Here is a 23,944-nt window from a genome sequence, read left to right on the forward strand (position 1 = left end):
AAGTAAGTTGTTTTTGTTCTAAATACATTCCATTCTTCCAGATATAAAGTCAACTCTGATATGTATTAAAAATCACATGACCAAGGGAAAAGTCTAATAAAGTGAGAAGTTTCTATGCCCATCAGGAGCTCTTGTTTTCTACATGTGCTTAATTGTTTGAAAGGTAAGCAAGTGTCTTAAAAGATTTTCCTTAAAGTCAAATATCTTCCAAATGGGAATATAAGCATATTCATTAAAAATTAAATTAAAACCTATATTACACTCATTTCCGCCTTTGAATTTACCCCTCCCTCAAATTAAACATTTTTTAATGTCAGCAAAAAAAAATGCCCCTCCTTATGGAATTGTTTACATTGCATGCTTGGGAGGACCTCAGATATTCCAATTTCTCCTAATTCTAAGACACTCTAATAAAAATTGTTTACATTCTTACAGTTAAAATTTTCCTGTCTGTCTACACAAACACACACACACACACACACACACGCATGCACACGCACACACATTAAATCCCTTTTCGTGCTGACATGGAGAATAAGCTTAAGCTTCCTATGATGATTGCAGTCATTATGACAGGACTAAATATACTAAGAACATTTGAATGTCCACAGCAAGGATGGAAATCATTCAGGGCTTGTATAACATTAGCAAAGCTAAATGTTATCACATTTGCAAAACAGCACCACGATCACATAGGCAGAGTGGTTTTAAACATGAGGCATTGGCTTCCAAATGAACAATTCACCAAAGGAAAGACAATTCTACTAAAGCTTAAGCTCTAATTTAAAGAAGGGAAGGTTGGTTGGGACTGGAGTTTGTAAAAAATGAATTCTGTGGGTTCTTTCACTTGAAAATGCTTTCTACTTGGGATATGAAACAATGTAAAAAGCTAGTTAATCTTAACAGTTAGTCTTAATTGTTGAAACTGACAGTGGACCACTCAGTTGGTTCACTTACAAAATATGATAAGTGGAAGGTAGAACTCTGAACTAGCTTTTTCCATTTATATTATGAATTCCAGATCTTATGGAAGAGCAGAGCTGGAGTTACATAATAGCACTGGAAAGGGCTGGAAGCACTGGGAAGCTTGGATTAAGGCACAGCTGCACACTTTGGTCATTTTACCAAGTCATAACCTATGACATGGGCCCCTGGACAACATTTAAGGGGGAAAAAAGGTTTTGAGATAAAGACTTTCAGTGTCTTAAAAGGAAAAGAAAAAGAAAAAGGATGCACAGGCAAGCCGTTCTCCTAATCACAAAGCAGCAGTTTAACAAGCCTGGCAACAAATTTCTAAGTGTGCAGCCACCTCTAATTCCATAAGACTGAAGTGTGTGGTGCAGTGGTGTTTTTTTAACTGCGGAGGCACAAAGAATGGAAATTACCCTCAACACTCATAAGTGAAAATACAGCTGGAGTCAGGTGTTCATGCAAAGTACATGTATATTAAAGGAGTGAATAACGTACCCATTCCGAGAGGTCACTGAGCTAGCAAAATCAAAAACAGAACAGTAAATGGATATTTTAGTGTGCGCCAGTCTTGCTAAAAGCTTTTAAGTAATGTGAGGAATATAGAGATGTTTACTATAGAAGAAAAAAAAGCTCCCATGAGAATAAAAGGGAATTTCTTACCTGGTAAATATTTGGTTATTTTAGCAGCAAGATACCAGTGGCATTAGATGTAAAAGTTTGTCTAAACTCTCCCCTTCCCCAATACAGTGCTGACATTATCAAGAAAATAGCTAGAAAGCAACATGCCAGAGCCTACACTTATCTGTAGCATGATCCACTAGTCCGTAATTATATATGTACAAAAATGCACCCAAGGAAAATAGTTCCTACATTCAACAACCTGGCACTTATTTCTTTAAAAATATTACAAACATATTCCATTAAAAATACTGAAAACAGAGACTCTTGGATCTCTGAGCACTGCTTGGGACTCCCATCCTCCTATGCCGCCAATAATGCAAACAATTGAACATGTCTTGCTATTAAGAGGTATTTTCTTACCATAAAATAAGATATTCCAAAAGGCATATTTGAATCTGATCCCATGTTATTAAAAGGTCAGTTAAAATATGAATTATTACATTTTCATAGATTCTAGGTTTTATTTGAGAAATTTTAATTCAATATATCAGCATGCAATTATAACTTAACAGTTGTAACTTAAAATTATAATTTAACACTAAGAACAGGCAAAAAAGTGGAAGTCATGAGATATATATTTAATGACAGTTTGAAAATAACAATCAATTTTCATTGAGAGGCCTTAATGTTATTTAATTCCTAAAAATAACATCCGACTCTTTGAAGAAAGAAACTATGTCAGAACTACATAATTTAGCACATATTCTCCTTAATAAAATTTATAGATGTCTTAACAAAAAAGAATTGAAATTATATATGATCATCACTGAATGCTTCAGGGATTACTGTCCTGTGTAGAGTTTGGGAAATTCTCTACCCAAAAATGCAAAGAGAATAAATCCTTGGACTCTTTCCGCCTAAAGCTATAGGAGCTGGAGCATTGAAAATAAAGACTAACACACACTGGATAGTGTAGGATAACATTGGTTTGCCCTTCCTCCTGGGCTGCAGGAAGCTTGTGTTTGTTGATTGCTCCCCCAACCTGTCAATTACCTTTGCCTCCTGATCAGACTCTGTTGACTTGTAAATATTGTTTTCTCTTCTTCTTAATGTCGTTTGCATGGTTAATTACTTTAGAGCTATTACTTTTTGTATGGACACAGAAAGACAGTTAAAAAGACATGATTTTGTAACTTGGGAGCTAAATTGACTCCAGATAATATACCTCCTGGACATCTGCTCTCTCCATATAAACCAAAATTGCCCTTACTTCCTAGATTCCCAAAAGCAGGGTCCCAATGAGGGACTGGATGGACCCAGGACAATCTGTGAGTTACTCTGGCATCAAAATGGGCCAGGACAAAGTGCCATAATACCTAACTATAAGTTAAGAGCATGGTCATGGACAAATGCTGTCATGATCAAAAACTATTAACTTGATTTGGGTCCTTCTAGGGTTAGGAAAGATTAATCTGGACTGAGCCAGATTAGCACTGTAGTGCTGTCACACTATAGTCCCGTTGTTCATCGATTTGCTCGAGCAGGCACCAGTAAGTAACGTCTCCATTGTGAGACTTGTTGTTACTGTTTTTGGCATATCAAATACATCACAGGTAGCTTGCCAGGCTCTGCCATGTGGGCAGATACTCTCGATAGCTTGCCGGGCTCTCTGAGAGGAATGGAGGAATTGAACCCGGGTCAGCCGCATGCAAGGCAAACGCTCTATTTGCTGTGCTATCACTCCAGCCAGAGCCAGATTAATTATTATTTAATTAATTAATCTGTAGTCTGAGATCTATAGGGAAATGTCCCCAGGAGAACCGCCCTCTAAGCCTAAATGTATCCCTTACTGTATCCATACAAAATAAGAAGTTTTAGAAAGTAGAATTAAAATGTTAATTAAGTTACTGATTTAAGGAGAAGAGAAAAACAATATTTACAAGTCAACAGAGTCTGATCAGGGGGCAAAGATAATTGACAGGTTAGGGGAGTAATCAACAAACCCAAGCTCACTGAGGCCAGGGAGTAAGGGCAAACCAATGTTATCCTACAGGATAGTATCAGTCAATCATTGGTGGGCAATAGTCAAGATGAAGTGAGGTGAGGATAAGACACTTTGCTATTTTAATGTGATAGAAGAAACAGAGACAGAAGAAAACATTTTTGCATAGACATGAAATCTTTACTTAGAAGCGATGAGACCAAAGTCCAGAGGTTAGTAAAATACAGACAAACTTCCAGTTGATGGGCGTGCTAGCATTAAACTTCAACCTGTCTTGACACCAATGCAGGCTTCCTTCATTGTAAGGAAATCTGAAATATGAACCCTAACACAGGGCAGATTTGTTGGTAGATTTCAACATATAAACTCACTCCTCAACTCTGGCATATAAGAGCAATTTCACCTAACAGATTTGGTTGCTATTTTGTAAATATAAACAATTTGGGGTGACAGCTATAGATGGCCCATAGTAAGTTAAGAAGTGTGAATATGATATCTCTCACTTTGAATATCAAATGCAGCAGCAGGCCACCTAAATATTTAATGAGGTTAGATGTAGTATCCTGCCCTCATGGGTTACAGTGAGGCAGAGCAATGTCCCCGGTAGACTATCTGACAGTGCTGGCACTCAGGTGGCAGAAATCCTGAGTGAGGGTTCCAAAGAATTTGCTGTGGCTTTTTTTTTTTTTGCAACCAAGTCATGCAAAGTCAGTTCATAGTTAAACACCCTATTTGGTACTATTTGAGTACGCTTGTATTCTAACTCCTTGGGCCTTAAGGGCCATATGGTAAGGTTCTCAGACATACATCATACCCCATGTAAAGCAACTTTTTCCTTTTTGTCCAAAGAAAACCTTACATCCTTTCCTTAAAGTACAATGAATGCTTACTGTTAGATTTTACTAGCTAATGATTTTTTTTTAAAATGCCTTAAAAATCAGTGGGGTTGAGAATTATTTATAATTTCTTCATCAGTGTTTTGAGTCTTATTCCCACCACACATATACCAACATAAACCCTCACTCTGTCTTGTTGACTGATCTTATGAAGGGAAGGTAAAACCTTTTGCCCAAGAGACAAAATATGGATAGGAGTTTCCTTTTATTCTGTAAGATAGAAAGGATAGTAGAAAATCAGGAACCATGAACAAAGAAGAATCCTGTTAGCCTTTATGGAGAAACTCACACAAACCTCTAAATCTACAGATAGTGTTTGGAATTTAGACAAGGATATCCTAACTCCCCTCAGAGTCTTTGATTTTACCATTAGCAAACATATTGGAGTAGATTCATCTTTAGTAGATTCTTTTTAAGTAGTATTACTACTTTTCTTGCCAAGAGATAATATCTTAATCTTGGTGATTCGTTAGTCATAAGATAAATATCTCATTATGTGTACTTTGATAACCTTTATAAGATCATGTAGACAACACTTATTTTCTAACAAGACATAGGCATATGGTCCTCGAGCACTACCATTGTGCCATACAAAAATGTGCGCATTTGGGGCTGGAGTGATAGCATAGCGGGTAGGGCGTTTGCCTTGCACGCGGCCGACCCGGGTTCAAATCCCAGCATCCCATATGGTCCCCTGAGCACCACCAGGAGTAATTCCTGAGTGCAGAGCCAGGAGTAACCCCTGTGCATCGCCAGGTGTGACCCAAAAACCAAAAAATAAAAGTGCGCATTTCTCTAGCAACTGTGCTATGGCTAATTTTTCCTCTATAAACAAAGGGACTAATAGAAGGATCTTTGGGGGTGAATATGAACACTCAAGTAATGAAAGAAATGAATTCTCTACTTCTCAATAAGGGTAGCTGTGATAAAGTTCCTTGTAGAAATATTTTTCCAGATCACATCTGCCAATCAAAGTTTGAAAACTGGTTGTATATTAGCATTCTAGGTATTTTAACATCTGAAAGTCAAGCATGATATAAACTATTTATAATCCTATATGTTCTGAGAAGTATAACATTATATCAAGGTGAACATCACAGTATTTCATTTATTTTAATTCTTTTTTATACTTGTAAATATCTGACTAAGTAAATTTTTAAAGAAAACCAAAGCCTTTAACAAAAGGGTATAGTTGGTAATTGCGTTAAGACTTTTGTTGTTGTTACTGTTTTTGTTGCTGTTGTTTTAATGATTTATGCCCAATCACATAAAAATACATAGTGTTCTATTGTTGTGTTGTTTTGGCCACACTTGGCCCAGCAGTTCTTAGGTCTTACTCTTGGCTCTGTGCACAAGAAACACTCTAGGAGGTGTTCAGGGATCATACATAATGCTAGGACTGAATGAGGGTTGACTATCATGCAAGACAACTGCCTTAGCCTTTATACTATTTCTCTGCCCCTCCCTATAAATGTCCATTTTGAGTTAAGTGGTAGATATGGCATGTACCTGTTTATATAGCACCTGTTTATATTTCTTTGAGACATCTGAAAATGTAAAGGATCCTACAATGGGAATAAATGGTTTAGAGATAAAATAGCAATCAATATTCATTTACTTGCATACCCAAAGAACTCACTGGTACTTACTTCTTACCTAGTGCTGTGAAGTAGGTTACTTTCTTAAGATATGGACAGTATGGTACAAACAAAAGAAATAACTTGCCCAAGAAGTTATCTAGTTTGGTATAATATGTACTGAAAACATGCCTGAGCTTTTCTAACTGAAGTGATACCTAAACGTCATTTCTCTAGGATGGGGATTGAGGTCTGAGAGAAAGTTTTTGGTACCTCTGTTGACTCCATGTCTTCTGCCAAAGGTGGCAAGGTGTATCATAGAATGTACATCCAATCAATTGAAAACATGAAAGTACTTTGAAATCTGTATGCAGAAATTTTACTTCTGACTTATGCCATTTAATGACCCATCCCATCCTGCTAAGCATCTATGTATTGGTTGTTTTTCCCACAACCAAGTCATATAAAATTTAATCAGAGATAAAGTGACCCAAGAGTGAGTTCTGCAGAATGGACTCTGAGGGATACCAGACATCTCTGCTCCTAAATACTCATTATGTATTCTCTTCATCAACATAAATTTGGATCCTGACTGTAAATAAGTTCTTTCCATTAATAAAATCTCTATTGTTAAATCATGCTGAACACCTTTTCTTTCCCTTGCTTGCAGGAGCTAAAGAATTGTAAGTTCTTGCCCAACAAAAAGGTCTCTGTGCACCCATCATATCAATAAACAATTTAAGTCATTTTGAAAAGTATCCAGTTACTGTACAGCTGTGAAGAAATATACCACACAAGGATCTGTTGATGTCTAGAAGGAAAAAAAATAAACACTATACTCTTCAAAACATCCCGTTTGGTGGCAGTCATGATCATTAGTAAAAGTAATATCCATTTGAAAGCAGTAAATGCTATTTCCAAACAAAATGAACTGGCATGCAAAAGAGGTGCCATCCTACTCAAACATCCCCAGGCTCCAGAGAACTATAAGAGTCTGACTTGTTAGCTCACTTCCTTTTTTTTTTTTTATATCTGCTCTGCTTTCTTTTTCATCCCTGATGAATATTAGAATCTAAGTGAAAATAAGTACTAATAGTAAATGTACACAGCAACCACTTTGGAAAAGTAAAAATAATCAGACTCAAGGGCTTTTATAAAAATATTATTTCTTGTAATAAAGACTGAGAGCCCTGATGGCATTGTCTGAGAGTTCCTAGAGCATTATAGTAACTGAAGCTGTTGTTCCAGTCACTATTTAGTGGAGCCTCCAATGAATAAACAGCCTTAATTTTAAAAGAGGAACATTTATCTGTATTCCAGCTCTTTTCTCAATTCTAAGCCTTTTTTTTCTACTTTTCAATACCAACAATATTGCTACAATGTTGAAATAGGAAAAGGACAGTTAGATTTCTTTTTTTCTCCAGGGAAAATAATGCAAAAAGACATGTGATCCAACATAGTTATTATCCTTATCCAATAAATATTCAAACTATTATATATTTAATAATAAAATATCATGAACCATTTGATTTGAACTTCAGTTTTCACTGGAATTTATCACAAAGTAATGAGAAGACAAAATACTTTAGAACAGAAAGTATGATAATTGATTCCACATTTTAAGAATAATACAATGACTACTGAGTGAAAATAAATGCTCAGTACAGAATAATCAAAGCAGTTTGGAAGCTGTTGCCATAACCCAGAAGGATAGTTGTCTAATGTAGACCTTAAGTGGAATGGAGAAAGGTCCTTTGATTTGAGGCTGTAGAATTAAAACATGAGGTGACAAGAAAACTTAAATGGACATGCCTTATTAGGGGGGGAAAGAAAAAAGTATTCTGAAACTTCTTGCCAAAATCTTGCCTGGGTGACCTAAAGTGAGGTACTTGGAACACAATCTTTTGGTTCAATAACAGGGACTATTTTATTAACTATAGGAACTGTAGAAATCATGGGTGAGACTGTGGAGTGTAAAAGACTCTAAAACTGCTATAATCTGGTTGTCTCCCACCTGGTTGTGCTCCCTGGGGGTTTCATAAATCATTGAGACTTTTCTTACAAAGTACCTACCCAATGGGCGCCTGCCACTTAACCTCTCCACATTTCTTAGAAACTATGGATTAAGGAAGGAGAGACAGTCAAGTATTCTATGCGTCATTTGGGCAACAATAATGATGATCTTTTGTTTTCCTAGTACAAATTGGTTAAATCCAAAAGAAGAAAGGTTAGGGCTACTGAAAAAGAAGAATCAAGTTCAGGAGGCAAGATCTGTTTTATCAAGATCATATCAAGGATTTCAAGATTCTTCCAGCTCAAAACTGGAGGAATGAAACAAAACATGTACTTTTAGGTTATGATAAGTCCCAAAGCCCACAGTACTCACCCCTTCTCCACCATTTTCAACGGTGTTGGCAAGCATTTCCTGCAGGGCTCTGACAGACAAGGACTGTTCCAGGACAAAATTGCAGACGCAGAGATCTGGAGGAACATACTGTGGAAATAAAACCAAAATGAGAACATCTACGCACACCATTCAAGGATCAGTCAGGCAAAAGCATCATAAGGGCAAAGAGCCTATGACTCAAAGGGACAGTTGGATCCCTGAGTATGAGTTCAATGGTGAATTTCTTTTATTCATGTTAAGACTAACTTCAAGATGGATTCTGAATGATGAGAAAAAGAAAAGCCCCAATGTCAAATAAGCAGTGACTAATAATGATAAGATCAAGTTGAGCAAGGGTTGGTGGCTTATGCAGAAGAATATGTTTATAGAGTTACCAAAGTTGGGAAAGGAAGGTCAGACTAATCTATGCCTATGTTTGAGTGGGATCAAAGGAAGAAAGTATCTGGAATGTCAACCTCGACAATTTGTAAAAAGGTAATGGATAGATCAGAATGTACTTGTATATAATAATCACAAGAATAGGTTACTCATTAAGAATTCTGCTGTGTATGGTGAAGGCTATGGTGTTGGAATACTGCATATGAGAAACCATCATCAATGGTATTGTAAATCACAAAATCCCAATCAATATTTCTTTAAAGAGAACTCTTTAGTGTGAATAGTGAGGATAAGGAGTTAAGAACTATATAGCAATTGTTTTTAAAGAAATTCCCAGAACGTGAAGAATTGATGGTCCTTATAACTTAAAAGGTGTTCACGGGCTGGAGTGATAGCACAGCGGGTAGGGCATTTGCTTTGCACTCGGCCGACCCTGGTTTGATTCCCAGCATCCCCTATGGTCCCCTGAGCACCGTCAGGAGTAATTCCTGAGTGCAGAGCCAGAAATAATCCCTGTGCATCGCCAGGAGTGACCCAAAAAGCAAAAGCAAAAAATAAAAAACAAAGGTGTTCAGTTAGCATGATATTCACACCTTTTCCTAAATATTTTTCAAAATCAAAGCCAGCCTCCTCTGCCTAGTATTGGCCAGCATTTACCTAGTACTTGCTCTGTGCCAGGCACTATTCTAAGTGCCTTGAGTATAATTAGAGTATGCTTAATCCTCACAACCATTCTTTAAGATAGGGGTTATTAATAATCCAGTTTGTAGTGAAGAAAACAAAGGCACAGAGAAGTTAAGTCACCCTCCATGGCTTATCATCCACTGGGCTGAACACAAATTGCCAACTTAAGCACCCTGTCTCCAAAGTGCATATGGTTAACTATACATTATTTCTGCCTCTAGTGAAAGATTAAAGGTCTTTGGAAATGGCTAAAGTGTTAGACCACATACCTAGCATGCAACAGGACCCAAGTTTGATTCCCAGCACCACAACCTTTCCATTATCCACAACACCCAACACACTCCAGCACCACAAGTTACAGTTCTAGATACCCCTAAGTAACTCTGAAGCCTCAAGGCTTTTAAGCACTGGCAGTGTGACCCTTACGGCTTCCAGTACTGCTAAGACAGGCAGTACCACACTGCCCGGTGGAGCACTGAACTGGCCTGTTGTCATAACTGACTTGAGTATTCCTGGGAGTGGCCCAGAACAAAAGAAAATATTAAAGCTTTTTAAAAAAATAACTAAAATAATTTCAGTCAGCAAATATTTAGGAATTATATTATTGTAAAACAGTTGATATTAAAAAAATATAAGAAACACAAAACAAGAGTCATTCCTATATAGAAGTTTGCTATCTCTACCATTCCCTCCTGAGAATATACTTTAATTACTTTTCATACCAAGCCTGGATTTTTTTACAGTGATTTTTAAAAATTTTATTGAATCACCGTGAGATAGTTATAAGCTTTTATGTTTGGGTTACAATCACACAAGGATCAAATACCCATCCCTCCACCAGTGCACATTCCCCACCACAAATATCCCCAGTGTACCCCCCCCTTTCCTACCTTCCCCCTGCCTCCATGGAAGACAATATTCCCCATACTCTCTCTCTACTTTGGGGCATTATGGCTTGCAACACAGACACTGAGAGGTCATCATGTTTGGTCTATTATCTTCTTTCGGCACACATCTCCCATCCCGACCAATTCCTCCAGCCATCATTTTCTTAGTGATCCCTTCTCTATTCCATTTGCCTTCTCCCTCTGCTCGTGAAGCACAAGCCTGGATATTCTATGCGGTATTAGTTGCAAGTGGACACCAGGAAAATAACAGGAATGAATTAGGGTCAGAAGTCACTGACAGCTATGTCTAACACTCTGTTGCAGACAAAGCTGTTTCCATGGAATTCCAATTTAAAAGCTAGAGCATCCTGCTGCTAAGGCAGTGATAGCCTTTCTGATTTTAGCATTTTTATTTAAAAAACAAATATACTGGGATTTGCAATCATTAAGGGCTTTTTAATTTACATGTTTGTGTAATTCTTCATTCTACCCTCCTCCTTCTTCCATGACTTCAAAAATAAGATGGTGCTGCACTGTGGAACCAGCCACCATTTCTTTCCTAAAAGCCCTCGGGTCAGACTGAGTAACCCTGTCTCAAAGACTGGTCTTTGAGTAGCTTCAATCTTGAGCACTATTCTATGTTAATATTATTTCCACTGAAGTTGTCTCCTGAAAATTTAGTCTTCCTCAAATTCTGGCATTGCCATCATTTTCCTATTTCTCTCAATGATGTGCCCAAGGAGAAACTGCAACAGAAGGGCATGACAGTCTTTTTGTTTTACATGTGTCTTGCATTATTTTGAAATTTTATTCTTGCTGCAGGTAATTAGCTCATTTGTATGGAACTTGAGCAAGCAGACAGTTGGTGATGCTTCACATCCAGGAAGTAGTTTTCAAGCTCATATAGCATCATTACAAACGGCTTATAATATTATGATAAAGCATTTCCCTAAAAGCCTTATGCCACAAACACATCATCCAACGCAGCCTCCCAAAATTTTAGAGGTTTGTTATTCCATTGCTGAACCTTAGTCACCAAAATTAGGAAGCTAATAATACAGCTTCATTACTTTTTCCACTTCACTAAAAACATGTAATTTTGAGATTTTACTGTTCAGGAATGTCTACAGTTATAGTTGATATTCTTAAAATGTACTTTTTGCCTGATCAGCAGAATGACCTCAACTTTTAAAGATGTCCATCATCTTTAAAATAGTAATTTTCACCACTCCAATGCCAGAGATGTTGCTCCTAGGTGAGGCTGTATGATTCTACATTTCTTTTTTCCCTGTTTCTTTCTGGCTTACTTGGACAAAAGTCCTCCCCTAATGATCCACCAGGACTCTGGGCATGCTTTAATTACATATTTGTTTTCCAGATATTCAAAATCACAATGTGGTCATAATTTAATTACTTCATGAAGGGGTTACTCTCAAATAGGGACAAAGTGTGTGGACAGGAGGAAGCACCTCATATTGAAGCGTGCCTTCTTGCCACTGGTCTTCCTACTTTTTCTATGTTTTAGTATGTCTACCTCTGGAACCTGATCCTTGCCTGGACTCTTTAAGCTCAAGAATGAGGACACACTCCATCAGCAGTACATAAAACCATGAGCAAGGGAAGCAATGGGGCAACCACAAAGATCTGGAGAAGGAAAAAAAAAATGTAACCAGAATTTGTGACATGAATGAAGCAACAGCTGACCCACTATACTATTTTCCTTCAGAATAAACAAAAGATGCATCCTTAACTTTTCTCTTATACCATGTTTGTGGGCTGGAGCGATAGCACAGCGGATAGGGCATTTGCCTTTCACACGGCCAACCCGGGTTTGATTCCTTCGCCCCTCTCAGAGAGCCCGGCAAGCTACTGAGAGTATCTCATCCACACAGCAGAGCCTGACAAGCTACCCATGGTGTATCCGATATGCCAAAGACAGTAACAAGTCTCACAGTGGAGACGTTACTGGTGCCTGCTCGAGCAAATCGATGAGCAACAGGATGACAGTGATAGTGACCATGCTGGTATAGGAAGCTGGGTGGGGCATAGATGTGGACACCGCAAATGTTTATCTAACCTACTGCCTGCGGAAGTGCTTCTGCCAGGCACAGCTGGACTTTATTATCTGAATATTATCAAGTTCTTTTTGCAGCCTCTATCAGTCTTACACTAGGCAGACTCTGAGCCTCATAATAGATCCTGGAAGAACACCAATTTGGCGATTTGATGAAAAGAGGTACAAATCTATTGTCAAGTACAAGATCTTCTACTTCTATCTTCCAGTGACTGCTGCCATTGATGGGGCACACCAATGCCATGATCTTACTAGAGATGGGAGTCTCTTTTTTTAGATCCAGTGTGATTACCTGGACATTTAGGGTGACCACAGTGTGATGGGGAATATTGGCGACAACATTGAAGACAATAAGGGCAGCTGGTCCAGTGTATGCAGCGGGCCTCTCCAGAGCAGCACCAGAGTCTACAGGGAAACTATAGGAAGAGACGAAAGCCAAGAACAAGTTCTGGGAGGGGACACTGTCTGATGAGCTGGATCTGCCAGCTGTGGTCACTCAACCTGCGGAAGAAAATTACAGCTGCCTCATGAATCTCTTCGAACAGTATACTGAGCCCTTATCACTCACCATGCTCCCAAGGTTAGCACAGAAGCTATATATGCGCGCACGCACGCGCACACACACACACACACACACACACACACACACAAATGACTTAGCCTGTGAGGCTACAAGTGGGGATGCTCAATAAATTATTGTTTAAGTTCAAAAAAGGAAAAGAAAAACGTATGAACAAAGGCCACTAGTATACCAAAGCTAACTTGCTTGCAGGTTGAGATGCCCTCAGGACCACTCTCTGTCACTGGGCTCTCAAGCTTATGACTCAGCCCCACTGCCTGGCAGACCTCAACCATATGCTTGATGATTCTCATCATGGAGAGAAGATTCTATTGACAGATTTTCTAAAATAGTGTCTCATCACTCCCCAACCCTCTGTCTGGAGAAAGAAGCAGTAGATTTCTAATTGTCCTATAGAAGACTTTGAGATGTCAGGACACTGAGGGGGGTAGGTATTTTTTTAACATGTTGATTTTAATGATGACATACTAGAAATTTACATAATACTTTATTAATTCAATTTAAAAAAACCACTGGATAGAAAATTGGGAAGGACCATGGATTCTTCTCCGAGTTCCATAAATCTATGTGACTCTTTCCATGTTTCACTGGTAAAACTACATCCAAGGTAGTGGTAATCTGATATCCCTGTTCCTGCTTTTACTTAGCATTTATCTACCTAAGAATACACTCAGTACTATACTAGCAAAGACTTTAGCAAAATGAAGAGGGTAATTACCAAAAGGGAATAGTCATCCCTTTGTTCCACTATTAAGAAATATGTTTGGGTTTACAGAGTTCACATATTATAGTTTGTTTTACTTAATTGTAGGTCTCTTGAAAAACTTCTACATCATTCTACTTTGGCTTTCCACAATGTTTGGAGCATTATATTGTCAACTCAAATCTTCTTGAACTGAGTCTCTATGTATTACAGCAGGACTTAAACTTTTTATACTCATAACTTCCTTTCATCCAACAAGTTCTTATGCAACCCTGGGTATGTAGGTATATAAAATAGGTATACAAATTATACATTTTATGCTAGTTTGTCATAAATTTTTGTTTAAAAAAGTTACACAATCCCTAACTGAGACTTAAGCCTGAAAGCTTTGTAACTTTCCACATGGTGATCCCCCCCCCCAAAAAAAAAGGTACACAATCCCTTCAAGCATGCATCTACCATCCCGAGCGATCCCTCCAACCATTATTTACCTAGTGGTCCTTTCTCCATCCCAGCTGCCTTCTCCCCTATCATATGAGATCGGTTTCCAAGCCGTGGAGCAATCCTCCTGGCCCTTATCTCTACTATCCTTAGGTGTTAGTCTCCTATTATATTACTTTATTATTCCACAAATGAGTGCAGTCATTCTATGTCTGTCCCTCTATTTCTGACTCATTTCACTTAGCATGATATTCTTCATGTTGATCCACTTATATGCAAATTTTATGGTTTCATCTTTTCTAATAGCTGCATAGTATTCCACTATGTAGATACATCAAAGTTTCTTTAACCAGTCATCTATTCTCAGGCACTTGGCTTTTTTTTTCAGATTCTGGCTATTGTAAACTGTATCTCACAGTTATTCATTAAAATAAATCAAAATTAGGCTCAAAAAAAAGTTACACAACCCCATTGGGGATCTAATCTGAGTTTACGATCTTAGCTAGGTCCTCAAAGACTATTTAACAGCACACGGTTGATGTGGTTTTGGCTGTAAACCAAGTACACTGAACACTCCCCTGCCTGGCTGAGCCCCTTCCCAGGGTTCCTGCTTATTGTTAAAGAGGCTTTTACAATAAAAAAAAAAGTGGGAGGCACATGCCTCCCACTGGCATGTGTCTCCTCTTACTTCTGTTAGTTGATCTTGTGTTCACACAGCCATGGTTCAGTGATACACTGGTAAGTGCATCCATGACTTTGAATAAAAACAAGTGTACTAGTTACAAAGCATAGAACAGCCTGATGTCAAATATCTATTCAGTTAGATACTAAAGATATTAAATGGGTAACTTAGTATCAATTTTTGCCTCAATTTCTTTTCTGTAAAACAGACAATAATATCTACTCAGAATAAGTTTTAACAAATTTATTTATTTTGGTTTTGGGGACACAGTTGGTGGTGTTCAGGGCTTACTTGTGGCTCTGAACTCAGGGATCACTCCTGGTGGACTTGGGGAACCATTTGGAGTGCTTAGGATTGAATGTAGGTTTGCTGCGTGCAAGGCAAATGCCCTACCCTCAGCACTATCACTCTAACCCTCAAACACATACCAAATTTCCTTATTTTAATCTTAAAAGAGCTTAAAATATCAGAGTTGGTTGCAGAGCATGATGCATATGTTTTCATTCAAATGTACATGCATACAAGAATACATCTGTAGCACTGTAGCAATGTCATCCTGTTGTTCATCTATTTGCTCAAGCAGGCACCAGTAACGTCTCCACTGTGAGACTTGTTGTTACTGTTTTTGACATATTGAATACACTCCGGGTAGCTTGCCAGATTCTGCCATGCGGGCAGAATACTCTCGGTAGCTTGCCAGGCTCTCTGAGAGGGACGGAGGAAACGAACCTGGGTCAGTCGAGTGTAAAAGAACACATCAATGAACAAAATTAACAAAAAAAACTTTTAGTCTACAATAAAAGTTGGAGGTTACCAAAAGGTAATGGTGAAAAATATGGGTATCTCAGGTAAAGGGTCTGGAGCTATAGCACAGCGGGTAGGGCATTTACCTTGCATGCAGCCGACCCGGGTTCAATTCCTCCATCCCTCTCGGAGAGCCTGGTAAGCTACTGAGAGTATCTCGCCTGCACAGCAGAGCCTGGCAAGCTACCTGTGGCGTATTCGATATGCCAAAAACAGTAACAACAAGTCTCACAATGGATAAGTTACTGGTGCCTGTTCGAGCAAATTGATGAACAACTGAACTTCAGTGCTACAGTGCTATAGGTAAAGGTTGGAATTCCGTTTTAGTGGTGAACATAATGTATTAAATACAGATGCTTTTTTGCAATGCTATACACTTGAAACTTGTTATAAACCAATTCTACCTTAATAAATAATTTAAATGGATATGGTGTATAGTAACTACTCAATAAATATGTTATTATCTAAAATGGGGCAGTGAAATTAAAATAGCAATAAGTCACTTAAGTATTTGGTTACCCATATAGTAATTCTGAACTTTGCATTTTATGGAAAGATAAGGCAAAAATACCTGACATTCAAGGCTGGACGATCTTGTAGAGTGTTGGGGAAATAAATAGATACTTTCAAATATGATTCAAAAGGTTCAGAGGTGAGTTATAAAGCCAGTGAGAGGCCTACAGACTTGAGGAAGACTGGACTATGAAGTGGTAGATGGGGAGAGAAGCAAGCAAATGGAGGTAAGAAGTGAGGCTCAGGAAGAAAATGACATTAGACAGAGATCTTGAGAACCTTTGACAAGGAATTTGGATTTTTGTTTTCAGAGGAAGAAGACATCTTTAAAGACATATTTGGAAGAAGTAATCTAATCAAATTGCTATCTTTGAAAGATCTTTGCAGTCCCGTGTAAAAGGGATTAGATCAAGACAGAAGTTAGGAATGAACTGGATATGCAGTGACAATGATGGCCTGAAAGTAATAGCAGAGATGGAGATAAGGAGTTTAACTTAAAAAGTCTTGAGAGGGTAGAAGAATTAAGACATCATGGTTGGCTGGGTTAAAATGAACAGGAAGGACTGTAAGATGAGAATGTGAATATAAAGGATAGGACTCATCAAGAATAAGTCACAGCTAGTGTCAGAAGGAACAAAGACAATAATTCCACTGGCAAATTGTTCATAGAAACCTCCTATTCTGGCCACAAAACAGTGATGATAGACTGGGGAGGATCTGAGACTTGCATATGGGAACTCCTGTAAATGTCAGCAGAGCTAGCCTCATCTGGGGGAAGAGGAGGAAATTTGAGACTGACATATACTCTCCACAGAAAGAGAATTTCTGGAAATCAAGCAACCAAAGTCAGCCCAATCAACCTCACTTCATGTCTATCAAGCAGTCAGCAGGTATTTACAGAACAGAACAGAATAGACAGAGCAATATGCATTCAAGTATTGTGCTGGCTGTTGTTAGAACAAGAGAACACAAATCTGATTTCTATTCTTTAAGGAATGTTTAACCTCTTGGAGATATGCATCTACTGTACATGACAAAGTAATGCAAAAGAGTCTATTCAATGCTAAATTGACGGTATGACAGTACTCCTGCAGGACCCAGAGGTCTCTGAATAACACTGAGATTAAGAAAGAGCAGCCCAGACAGAAGTGGGACCTAGGAGTTCCTGGTACATATTGACAACTCAGACTTTTTATAAATGAACAAAATGGTAAATGTATTCTTTCCATTTTTTATGTATATTACTCCCATTCATTTAAAATCCCATTAGAAAACTGTGGTAGAGGAATATCAGTACATTAGTGGTGGTGTTATGGTTTCAAAACATAAGTCTAGAAGAGATAAGACATTGTGCCCTGAATACATACACAGTACAATAAAAAAAAGTTACTAAAAAAATAAGTGGTTACTCCAAAACTTGCACCTACTTCCTAAATTCCCCTCTTCCCACTAAATTTAGCCATAAAGTTGTGAATTTTCAGAATACCTCTGTCCTTGTTTCTCTTAGCTTGTTTACCCAATTTACCTAAGAATAAAGTCAAGTATTAGAAGTATCATGGATTGGTAAAGTGATAAAGAAGAGAAAAAAATGACTAGCCACTATTTCTTATTGATTGTTCTACCTATACCTATTCTATTCCCAGGATCTATCAGAAGAAAACTTTAGATGGTATATTATGTTATTATGTGTGGGTGGGTTTACATGGATTCAACCCCATTCTTATGGGTAGTCTTACCTGCAAGTGGAAGTAATTTCTAATGTCAATCACTGAAAGAGAAGGAGCAACTGAGAATAGGTATCAGAACTAAGAAGAGCTGAGTTATCTGGGAAAGGTGAATCACATTTTTTAAAAAAAGAATTGTAAAAGAAAATCTAGGGCAGTATATGTTTATGGGGGCATCCAAGCAGAAACAGATCCAAAGCTAGAAAATAAAGCTCTTGGATACATCATTTTTTTCCTCTAAAGTTCTGTATAAACAGAAACAGGGAGATTGAGCGCATGAATTAGGTAAGGAAAACTAAGTCAAAAGGTTGGCATGCATTAGACCTTCTATCTAATGTTAGTCATGTTTTTAACTATTTTTGGAAGTAATGACCTATTTTTATTGTAATATGGACAAAACTGAACAAATTTTGGTTTATAAGTGGAACAAAATATTAAAGAAGTGAACTTTCTTGACCAAAAGATTGATGACAGTTGACCCAACAGAAGAACCACATGGAGCAGCAAAACAGTACTGATTAAACAGTACTCACCATCTCTATTGAGGGCTAAGCCAAGATACTTCTGGGTTTCTTGAGAACTATTTCTCAATTGCTGCTTGGAGCTGCCTAGTCAGTGAAACATTATGACTGATACTCATTTTCATGATTCTACATTTTAAATTGTATATTCGAAAAAGTTTATTTCTCCGGGGGCAATATTCCTGCCAACAGCAAATAGATTTGAATTTAGTCTTTCTCTGTTAGTTTCTACACATATTGTGTTTGTTCCCTATCAGATCCCTTCTCTGACAGGACTGACAATCCTCCCTAGGAGGACTCAATATAGCCCTGCTCAAAGACTATGAAAAAGACTCCTCAAGCCCTTCGGGACAGAATATTATTTTCCCTTCCAGAAAATTTTCCAGGCTAACCAGACTCCATTGGGTATACATTGTGGCATTGGATAAGTCCAATTTTCCATGGGACAGCACCAGGACAGCCAAAGATGGTAAATGTAATTTGTATTTAAAGAGCCTTAAGCACTTTAAAGACATTATCTCATCCACGTACAGCAGACATGAGCTCATTTACTGATTTCCTATCTATTATTGATAGTGCATAATTATTTGTATCGTGTTTATACTTTAAAGGCAGAGGCAGTCGTTAACCATATTAACACCAACATTCCATTTCAACCAGGCTTTATTTATTTATGCAGTGAAGTGCTTTTTAAGCCTATCTTTATCACCTCAATGGCTAAACTGATGGCTTGCTAGAAAAATAGCTGTAAAATGAATGCCCAAGTCTAAAGTTGGCAACCCTGTGGATTTCTGCAAAGATAGATACATTTTTGCATCCATTTTGGTGGTCAATTGAGATGTAAAAGAATCAAGTAATGCTTAGATAGGCTAGTGGAGAAGCAAAAATGGAACACATTAAAATGTATCTATTTACCTATCTGTATAACTATAGCAGACCATGTGCTAACTTATAAATATTATACCGTTTAGCCCACCACTCAATCTATATTTTTGGAGAAAGAACTTACAGCCATTTTTTGAAAAGGAACCAAAAATTGATCACATTTGCACAATCATATATGGGGAAGAGCATGCAAACGCTGAATTTCAAAAACTCCTCCTCAATGCCTTCTGATTTATGCTTTGTCAATACCCTAGAGCAAAGGTTGCCATCCCAATGCTAGATTGACGAATTTTAATCCCACCGAGGCTAGTTTCTGTCAACTCCTATACTTTAATAAGTTGAGAACATCATGTTCTCCCGCTTGGAATGACCCCGGAGAATGCAGACTGTGGACTGCAATCAGTGGGAATATGAGCATCAAGAGCTTTATAAAATCCAGATTTCTGTCAAGATCTTTTCTCTCTTTTTGCAATTCTGATGTGTAAGGCAATTTACCAGGTAAATTTTCTCTTCCAAAAGATATATCTGTGCACAATAGGAAAGCTTCCACCAGGACCATAGGTGGGTAGATATATCAATATTTTAAATATTTTAAGAAAATGGACTTTGCCTGTGTTAAGAACTTGTCACAGAATTATACATAAGCAGTATGGTACACAACATTTAACCTTTTAGTTAGGAAGCTTTGCTGTTGTTGTTTTGGGGTCACATCCATTTGTGCTCAGGGCTTATGCTTGGCTCTGTGCTCAGGGATTGATTACTCCTGTTGGTGCTCAGGGGACCATAGGTGGTACCACAGCCACAGATCAAACCTTGGTCAGCCATGTGCAAAGCAAGCCCCTTATTCATTGTACTAGCTATCACCCCCCACCCCTAGAGAACATTCTTTTTGAAAGAAATGGGGGGGGGGGGAGGAGAATGTGTCTTTTAAAAGAATGGCTGGGATATCAGTGATGGGGAATGTGCACTGATGGAGGGATGGGTGTTTGATCAATGTGAGAATGTAACCCAAAAATGAAAGCTTGTAACTATCTCACGGTGATTCAACAAAACAAAAAAAATTTTTTAAAAATGGCCTGGGATTGGAGCAATAGCACAGAGGGTAGGTCATTTGCCTTGCATGTGGCCGACCCGGGTTCGATTCCCAGCACTCCATATGGTCCCCTGAGCACCGCCAGGAGAAATTCCTGAGTGCAGAGCCTGGAGTAACCCCTGCGCATCATCCAAAAAGAAAAGAAAAACAGAATGACCTGAGATGAAGGAGATAGTTCAGGAATTTGGGCACATGACCTAGGTTCTATTCTTGGCACTAGGTGACTCCTCTATCACTGGGTGCTGACCTGGAGATCTCAGAGTGTTTTTGGTATGGCCCTGATGGTCCCTGGGACTGCAGAGCCTAAGCAGTACAGACTCCTTAGGTCCTAGCATTCAACCAACAAGTCTGGTTGCCTAAGAATCACTGGAGGCCTGCAGATCTCTGGAGTACTGACAGTGGAGTCCCTCCAACTGTATCCACCAAAAAGTAAAAAAAGTACTTCCTGGTGCCTAAGGAATCAACCACATGAATGCAATACTCTCAGAATGGAGCCCTCTCGAGGTGGCTCTTCATTCTAGGAAAGAGGGAATCAGCCTGGGAGAACTGACAACTATGGAAAATCACCATCACACTACAAGATGGCTCATTAAGCAGTAACACAGCCATGAGCAGAGGGCTGCTGTTTCGGATGTCTTGCTGCCCTGAACTTTACTCTAAGAGGGAGTACTCAGAAGCAAAGGGATGGAGAAAGTTGATCACGCACTAGGGAAAGCAAGAAGTTGCAGAAAAGTGCTGATATTAAAAAAACAAAAAAGTGGGCTGAAGCGATAGCACAGCGGGTGGGGCATTTGCCTTGCCCGTGGCCAACCCAGGTTCAAATCCCAGCATCCCATATGGTCCCCTGAGCACCGCCAGGAGTAATTCCTGAGTGCAGAGCCAGGAATAGCCCCTGTGCATTGCCGGGTGTGACCCAAAAAGCTAAACAAAACAAAAAACAAACAAACAAACAAACAAAAAAGAAATTTAAGTTAAAGGCCAGAGAGGTGGCATGGGGATTAAGATACTTGTCTTACATATGGCCAGACACAGTTTGATCCCCAACACCACATACACACCCCTTCCCCCAAGCAGGGCAGGGGTCATTTCTGAGCACAAAGTCAGAAGTGAGTCCTGAACACTTGGGTAGCCCACCCCTGGCCAAATAAAAAAATTGGGGGGCTGGCACGATAGCACAGCAGGTAGGGCATTTGCCTTGCATGTGGTCGACCCGGCTTTGATTCCCAGCATCCCATCTGGTCCCCTTAGCACCGACAGGAGTAATTCCTGAGTGCAGAGCCAGGAGTAACACCTGTGCATTGCCGGGTGTGACCCAAAAAGCAAAAAAAAAAAAAAAAAAGAGAGATAAATTTAAATAATTCTAGGGAATTAAATATTTACTTAAGAACATTTGAAGTTTTTCCTATGGAAAGAAGATCCCACTGCTCCCTACAAACAGAAAACCGAAATTACAGAATAAAATTCCTTTGATAAACATCCTACTAAGAAATCACATCCAAAGTGAATTGGAATTGAAAAACATATCTACAGCCACCATTTCTTTGCCCCTTCCATCTAATGCTTAGATACTTATTGGCTGATTCACTGACACTGATCTCCCAATAATGTTTATTAATTCAAAGGAAAGAAAAGGTTTGCACATCAATAATTCTTCCATGAGACTCAGAATTCTCACCAGTGCTATCACAAATTTAAGTTTATATTGGAAGCATCAGTATTGAAATATGATCAGCTCAATAATATCCTGAATCAGACTACTAAAATTTCAGATTATTCAGGACCCTTCTCCACGTAGGTACTTTTAAAAGGATTTGCAGAAGGCTTTCCCAATTTCTCTCTGGGAAACTACAGCACATCTGGATCAAACAGTAGTATATTCAAGGCTCTGAAAGACAATTTGTATTCTAGATTCTTCTTTAATGAGTTCAAGGCACCAAAATGTAAGAATTTCACTTAAAATGAAGAGCCCAGTAATTTGAAATCCACACTCATGTTTTTTGGATCTTACCCAATACGAACCCAACTCAAAGTAAAGCTGAGGTGCCCTGGGCATTTGTATCTTGCCAAGCATCAATAGTTTCTGGCACAGTTAAGAAAGAATGCTATCAAGAACCTGACAAAAATCAGGCCTTGTGAAGTTTGTGTTCTTTAAATTGAGGAAGAAGGGGCAGCCAAGGAATCAGAGACAAAATGCTAGGCAGCTGGCTTAGAAAACTGCCTGCTGGGAAAAAGCAGAACTGACAGGCTGGATGGCTGATTGGGTTCTTGATTGAGCCAAGTTTCTCTCCCTGCCTGGCATTCAGCATGTTAAATAAGCAAGGTGCCTGTAGGAGGAAACTTAGAACCTGGGAGAAGGAGAAGCACAGAAGCAGCAAGTTCTGTTTCTGCAAGTACAGGAAAAAAACAAACAAGGACTCTTTGATTCTAAAAATATTTCCATAAACAAAACTCTAATAAGTAGCACAGGAAATACAAGCTCTGGGGATAAGTCACAGAACCTTAGAATGCCTACAACTCTAGATTTCAGTAGGAGCCTGCAGGAGAAACTGTGATGTTATTCTGAAGAGTTAGCTTACTGGGGGACAGAGACATGGGAAGAGGAAAGGCAGAATGTCCAAAAGGAGAGGAAGTTAGCCAGTCTATTCCATGTTCCAAGAAAAAGTTTAGGTAGAAGAAACATCAGTTAGTGCTCAAAGCAGGCTCCAGGAATGGGGTGAGGGTGTAGGGAGGGGGAGTCCAAATTAGGCTGGGAACAGGAATACTGAAATGGAATCAATGCTAAGGAGTGGTAGGAAGACAGACTGGTAAGAAAGTCTAGTTTCCCCTTGATGCTTCTGGTTAAGTCTAGAGCTTTGTTCTGTTTCAGAGGGAGGAACAGTTGCTGCCAATACTCTCCCCTATATCCCTGGGCTGTTTATTTTTTTTGCTATCTCCTCTCTTCTGAATTTTGAGGTGGTGGTTGGAGAATTTGGAAACCATGGTGAGGCTTTGCTCTATCAGAGAGGGTGTGGTATTCAGCAGCTGCAGGGCCAAAAACTTGGTCCCTTGGTCTATTCCTTGCAAAACAGGAAGGGGAAGATTAAAGAAAGCATATTGAATCACCCACACCCACAAGAGCTGAAAGGAAAACACAGAGCTGGAGCTGAAAAACTGACAGAAGAGACACTGGGGGTCCAAAAGGGGTGCAATGTCATAAGCATCACTTGGGTTTTTGTAGGAACCCCCAGCGCACTGGGTCCAGTGGCACCAGTCCCATGGGGCTCATTCACTGAGGGTCAGAAGTGAAAATGTAGCTCAGAGAAATGCGAAGGAAGGACAACACCTTGGTCTCCAAATGTTTTGCATATTTTTCCCACTCTCTCCTTCCCACTCAAACTAAATTCAAATTCCAATGAGAAAATGTCATTGTCTTCACTTTTTTGTCCCCTAGAGTGTTTGCTTATAATAATAATATCATGCAATTTGCTGCAACATGGTTGAAAGTGGAAGATATCATGTTG

The 23,944-nt window shown here is 38.9% G+C and overlaps 1 protein-coding gene across 6 annotated transcripts in view; it reads right to left on the minus strand.

Moving 5' to 3' along the window:
- RYR3 (ryanodine receptor 3) overlaps positions 1–23,944 on the minus strand; it is a 605,205-nt gene that overhangs the window by 366,375 nt on the left and 214,886 nt on the right. For all 6 annotated transcript variants that reach the window (XM_055132600.1, XM_055132599.1, XM_055132596.1 and 3 more), the window contains exon 3: positions 8,455–8,562. In XM_055132600.1, the coding sequence (XP_054988575.1) occupies positions 8,455–8,562 (108 nt within the window). The remainder of the gene's footprint in view (positions 1–8,454; positions 8,563–23,944) is intronic.

The sequence above is a fragment of the Sorex araneus genome, chromosome 3 (assembly GCF_027595985.1).
Source record: "Sorex araneus isolate mSorAra2 chromosome 3, mSorAra2.pri, whole genome shotgun sequence".
NCBI classification, from domain to species: Eukaryota; Metazoa; Chordata; class Mammalia; order Eulipotyphla; family Soricidae; genus Sorex; species Sorex araneus.